Here is a 5,817-nt window from a genome sequence, read left to right on the forward strand (position 1 = left end):
TTCAGTTCCTTTACTGTGGTAGTCATGCCTATGTACGCATCCACCAGGTCTTTAAACATGGCTTCATTCCTGTCCATTTGTTGTTGCCTTGTGGTTCTCTCATCCTTCTGCTCCTTTCTGAGTGCTGCAACTTCGTTACGTAGGTCTAGGAGCGCTATCCCTATCTCTGTTGTGGTCAGTGGCTGTATGTGTGCGACCCCTCTTTTTCTTGCGTTTTCTGCCTCCACAGCATTATTGTTAGGTCTGGTCTTATTGACTACAGGCCTTCTTCCCTCGTACCCCGCAGCGGATGCGGTCTTGGCTCCCTCGCTGTCCTCGATCGACATAGCAACCGGTTTCGGTGCTGGCTCTGATTCGAGGTCTGGTGGGTCATTCGTATGTCTACCGTCATTTACTAGACTAGCTGACGTTTGTTGTTGTTGAAAAGTCTGTTTGCTTCTAGCATTGCACGTTAGCTTAGCTAAACTCCCATATGACCGGGGCAGGCGTTTTGGTGGTAAAAATGGTGTTTGCTACGTTAGTTCTTTCCGGCGTTCTGTTCTTTCTCCTCGTAGTGTCGGAGTCGATGCACCGACAGGTCCGGATTCGCAAGCTTCTCTCCACAGAAGTCACATGCGTCTACGTCTTCTTCATGATCCGTGTTCCGACAGAAGTGTCGGGTGTAGGCACTGGATCCTTGGTATCCTCTATGACATCCAGTACACCACGCCGGATTGCCCTTTATGGGCGTTTGCTGCCGATGAGTTGCTTCGTCGTGACGTCTCTTTGCTTGCGTGGTGGTGAAAGTTTTGCTGCACGCTGGGCACGTCATTAATTTTCGCTTGATGGCCTCCAGGGTACGCTCTCTTATGTTCATTACCGGGGGTGACTCCTCATCTTCCTCTTCCTCCGACGAGATACGCATCTCAAGATCTCTTATCCCGTCATAGTCGTGTTTGCTTACCTTGTGTAGATCAAAGTCTGCATCCGTCGGTTTCATACACTGTATCAAATGCGCTGATAACTCTGGATTCGCCATCGTCTCCTCGCATGTCTTACAGCAATGCGTCCTCATCTCATCCTTCATGCTCCCTCGGCACTTGTGGATTCTATAGTAGTGGATAGGCAGTAACTTACTGCAACCCACACAGTAGGCTGGTAGCACCTTAGGTGGCTTGTATTCTCCTGAGTGGTATCTTTTGTAATGCTGCTTCATCAAATGTGGGTCCGTCTGTACCATCTCACAGTGCATACATACCTTCAGCTTATTGGTGACCTGAGTGGTCACCCGCTTCCTGAATTGCAGCGTTCTGGCGTCAATCTTGCTTCTGGTGCCCATCGAAATTTTACTTGGGATCGTAGAGTTCTTTTTGTGTAATCTCCAGGTTGTCAGTGGTGATCTGATGGGCGAGCATGTGTGCGGAGTACTCTGGATTTGGTAGCTCGCCCTGGTCACACATCTGACATCGTTTGGCTGACAGCTCCTGCGCCATTGTTCCTGAACACTTATGTTTAACGTATGTAGCAGCCGTTTTGAAAGGCATATTGCAGCCGATGCAGAATACTGGGAGCCCTTTCGGTCGCTCCGTACCCGGGTGATATAGGGCCTCATGGCGTCTAAGTGCCTGTGAGGACTTGAGTTCCTTATTACACCGATTGCAGGTTGATTGCTCCTTCCTGATTCTCTCCTCCGTGTCTCTTCTCATCTTCTCCACCTCATCATTCAGGTCTCCGTCACTCCTCAACCTCAGCTTCCCCTTACTTGCTGGCGCATTCTCACCTCTCGGTGTGTGCGGCCGTAGGCTGTTTCTTGCTTGTGCGAGTATGTGTTCTGTGGTGGCGACAGTCTCCGCTGTCAGTTGTTGCGTCGATTTCAGTTTCGGTGACGACGGTCTTAACATTTCTCGTATCTTCTTCGCAAACTCAAATGCTCCGGTATTCTGCTTTAACGGTGTTAGTTGCCCTTCATACCTGACACAGTGTATCAGATGTGCCGATAGTTGTGGATTTGTGAGCTTAATACCGCATCCTATACAGTCTGCCTCGCCGTATTCCTCCTGCTTTGGCTTCCTGCAGCGGTGGTCTCTATAATAAGACTTGGTCATCACTCTTCTGCAGGCTACACAAAAGCACGGATCATCAGCAGGTGGCCGATATAATCCCTGGTGTGCGGTAGTGTAGTGTGAACGCATGGCTTGTTTAGTAGTTTTTGTGGCCCCACAGTATGGGCAGGTGAGTTGCACTTGCTCTACTCGTTGTATCGTGTCTAGTCGCAGGGCCATGTTGTCCATCTGCGGATGATGCTTGTCCTTTCCAAACCCAGGAGTCGGCGGTGAGGTTTCAAGGGTAGTAACAAACAGTTCTCTGGTCTCCTCGTATTGTGGTTCTTCTCTTGGACTGTAGTAGCTAATTTCGGTTTCTTTCGTTGGCAGCTGTAACTTCGGTATACTCATCTTTAGTGCCGCAGTGCCTTTATCCGCGAGGATCTCCATCTGCTGGTCCAGACGCGCATACACGATGTCCGTCCCCTTCAGTTCTCCCGTGTCCATCGGCACGTCCTGTAGCATCTGTTTGGGCATTATATGGTCCAGGGTTTTTATTTCCTTGATTCTTGGTGTCAGTCCTTTGGTTATTTCATTAACGTGCCTCAGTATGGAGGTAGCTGTCACCCCGCTCGTGTTATCGAAGACTCTGGCCAATAATTGTGTCGCGGTGTCAGTCAGGGTGGCTCTCTGCTGTGGCGTGAAGGGTATTTCCCTCCACAAGTAGACGAGGTGTGGTAATATTATAGAGCACGCTCCGCTGACTTTAATTCTGGTACTGATCATTGAGGGCGGTATATTCTTGATGGTCTCGATATAGCTTTTTGCCGCTATCTTGGCTTTGTCAATCCTGTGGTCCACTTCCGGGTTCATGCTCATCTTATTGTCGAGCAGGATACCCATCCACCTGGCCGTCTGAATCATCTTGGTGCCCCGATCTAGCGTTAGTTGCACCGTCTTCTTATTGTTCTGAAACATCCCGTATTCCGCAGCCGTCTGTTGGTTGACATCTAGCACTTTCTGGACGGAAGTAGGGTCTTCTAAAATCACCGCTTTGTCATCAGCATACATGATGACTTCATATGGCACTCTTTGCATCTTGATACGGCATTTCTTTTCCCTTTCAGCTTCGACGAGATTGAACAGGGTAGTGCTAAGTGTGCATCCCTGTCTGATCCCGTTAGTTAGTAGGAATGGTAAGGTGAACCTCTTAGCCCATTGTATTCGTACTTCGGCATCCACATATTGGTCGCGTATAAGGTTATACTCCTTACTGGGTACTTGCGCGTTTCTTAAGGCCGCAAAGAGGGCCGCGTGGTCAACAGTGTCAAAGGCCTTCGATAGGTCAAGTAGTAAGAGCGTCTGTCCTTGTCGGTTGAATTTGTTGAAGAGTTCAGCAACTGCCGTAGCGGTTCCCCTTCCTTTGCGGTAGGCGTGCTGTTGTGGCAGTAGGTGTGGCTCAATGTAAGGAGTAATGTGCTGTAGTATGATTTGGTTGATTATCTTCATCACGGTCGATGGGATGGTGATGGGTCTCGTGTTATCCACGGTGGTCCTCGGTAGTGTCTTTGGAATCGGCTTCACCTTCATGTCGACCAGTTGTCTGGGCAGTTTCGTGTGCCTCCACACCTGCTCAGTGAAATCTTCCAAGTCTTCGATCGGTATCGCGCTGGCGTATCGTGCTGGTATACCATCTAAACCCGTGGCTGCCTTCTTATTAATAGCCTTCACTGCTTCTATAATCTCTTTTGTGCAGGGTGGTTGATCCATGTATATCTTTGATTCCCTCCTTGGTGGGATGTAATTACTGTCAGTTTGATTCCATCTGTCATGTAGCATTTGCCGTAGTTGCAATCTGGCTTGTTCCGGTTCCATATCCTTGCCTTCCGTGTCGATTAGAGTTAGGCCTTCTTCACCATTCTGCTTCCTATACTGCTCCCATAGTCTCTGGTATGGATTGGGCTGTTTATTGACTCGTGTTTGTTGCGCCCGGAAGTGTAGTTTGAGCTTCTGTCTTAGCCCAAGCCAGGTCTTGGTGATGGGTTCCATATGGTCCCTCACTAGTTGCTGGCTCCTCGGTCTTCCTTGGCTGTGATTCAGTGAATGTATGATCCATTTATACGTTAGTATGGCGTGGTCGGCTGGCGCATTCTCCCAGTCAAGCTGTACCTCGTTGTCGTTAGTAAGGGCGGTGCTGACCAGTATACGGTCCAGGGTTCGGCTTGGTGTCTGGTCCTTGGACCTCTTCGATATCCATGTAGGTGATGTTGGTAGTATGTTCAGGTCATGGTGTTGCACCATTCTTTGCAGCCGGGTGTAGTTTGGTATGCCTTTTACTGTCCTTAGTTCTGTCCTCTCATGCCCAGCATTGAGATCGCCTGCAATCAACATCGGCTTATCTCCAGCTATTTGTTTTGTCAGGTGATCCCAGTATTGTGCCTTAACCTTGTCGGCAGTTTGCTCGGTGGGTCCATAGGTACCTACGCAGGTGACCAGTCCATCTAACTCAGCTGTGATTGTCCTCGTTGTCTTGGTGGTTATTCGGTACTGCACATCCTGTCTTATCATCAAAGCTACTCCATCTGCCGGCCCTGCATTTCCAATGACAGTATATTGGCTTCCGTATATGGTTCGGTGTAGTACGGTACATGTTTCTGTGACAATAACCAAATGTGGTCGGTTGTGCAGTATAAGGCTCCTCAACTGTAGTTCCTTTTTATCGTTGTAACCGTCAATGTTGACTGCCATGACGAGGTAGTGCTTTGGTCTGCTTCTGGTTCTCAATGTGGGGTAGTCGTCTCGAGTCGTTACCTTTTCTCTGCCACTTGCTAGCGTTATGGGAGGAAGGGATTGTCGACTTGGGTGGTTGGTGGGGATACTCCCATCGATAGTTTGTGGTACATCATGGTCTTGGTCATGTCGTCGTCCATCTGATCGATCAGCTTCTTGATCGTCTGCTCGAGGTACTTCCTCGCTGTCCAGTGCCTTTCGTACTCCAAGTCTTTTAGTCTTATGTTCGCAGAGGTTGCTAGCGCTGCTTGGGTTAGTGGTAGTGGCTGGCCATCGCGACGCTTTGTCGGATCTAGTAGTAGCGCTTCTCTCCCCATGGCTTTCGCTAGACTGTTCATTATTGCTAGTTCGTCCGTCTTGATTAGTATTTCGACCGAGGTTCTCCACGGGAACCAGATGGCCACCGGGTGTATTCCGTGTTTCTTGAGTAAGTTCCTCCAATCCTTCGCCGGGAATAGGTTTCGTGGTTTCACCCTGTCGAGTGTGACTGCCGTGACTTCCACTGTCTGAGGAGGTCTGGCCTCCCAGAGCGCCTTCTTGTCTTGCTGGTCCAGTGTAATGACCGGCGTCGTGGCGTCCTCCGGGGTCACTGGGTTCTCTGTTATGATCACGGGGTCGTTCTTGCGTCCTACTCTTATCGTCGTGGTTCTTGAGCCCGCTACCCGGTTCCATGGTAGCGGGGTCTTCGAGTTTAAAGGCTGCTTGGCGGTTGATCTTCCTGTTCTGGTAGTAGCTTCTTTGCTATCTCCTCTCTTGCCCGATTCTGACCTTGGTGCTGCTATAGTATTACGAGTGGATCTCATTTGGGCATTCATGTCATATTTGGTAGCGATTGTGTTGAGCTTGTCCTTGATCTCGCCGATGTTCTTGTTTAGTCTATCAGTAACTTCGGTCTTCAGTTCCTTTACTGTGGTAGTCATGCCTATGTACGCATCCACCAGGTCTTTAAACATGGCTTCATTCCTGTCCATTTGTTGTTGCCTTGTGGTTCTCTCATCCTTCTGCT

At 49.4% G+C, this 5,817-nt stretch overlaps 1 protein-coding gene across 1 annotated transcript; it reads right to left on the reverse strand.

The window, feature by feature from the left end:
- Window positions 1-517: 517 nt before the first annotated feature.
- GNI_190180 (endonuclease-reverse transcriptase) lies at window positions 518-5,782 on the reverse strand (the record flags this gene model as incomplete). Its single annotated transcript, XM_011135349.1, has 3 exons — window positions 518-1,274; window positions 1,330-4,839; window positions 4,923-5,782. 3 exons carry the CDS (start codon window positions 5,780-5,782, stop codon window positions 518-520), a joined length of 5,127 nt encoding a protein of 1,708 aa, XP_011133651.1.
- Window positions 5,783-5,817: the final 35 nt, after the last annotated feature.

This window comes from Gregarina niphandrodes, assembly GCF_000223845.1.
Source record: "Gregarina niphandrodes unplaced genomic scaffold scaffold00080, whole genome shotgun sequence".
NCBI classification, from domain to species: Eukaryota; Apicomplexa; class Conoidasida; order Eugregarinorida; family Gregarinidae; genus Gregarina; species Gregarina niphandrodes.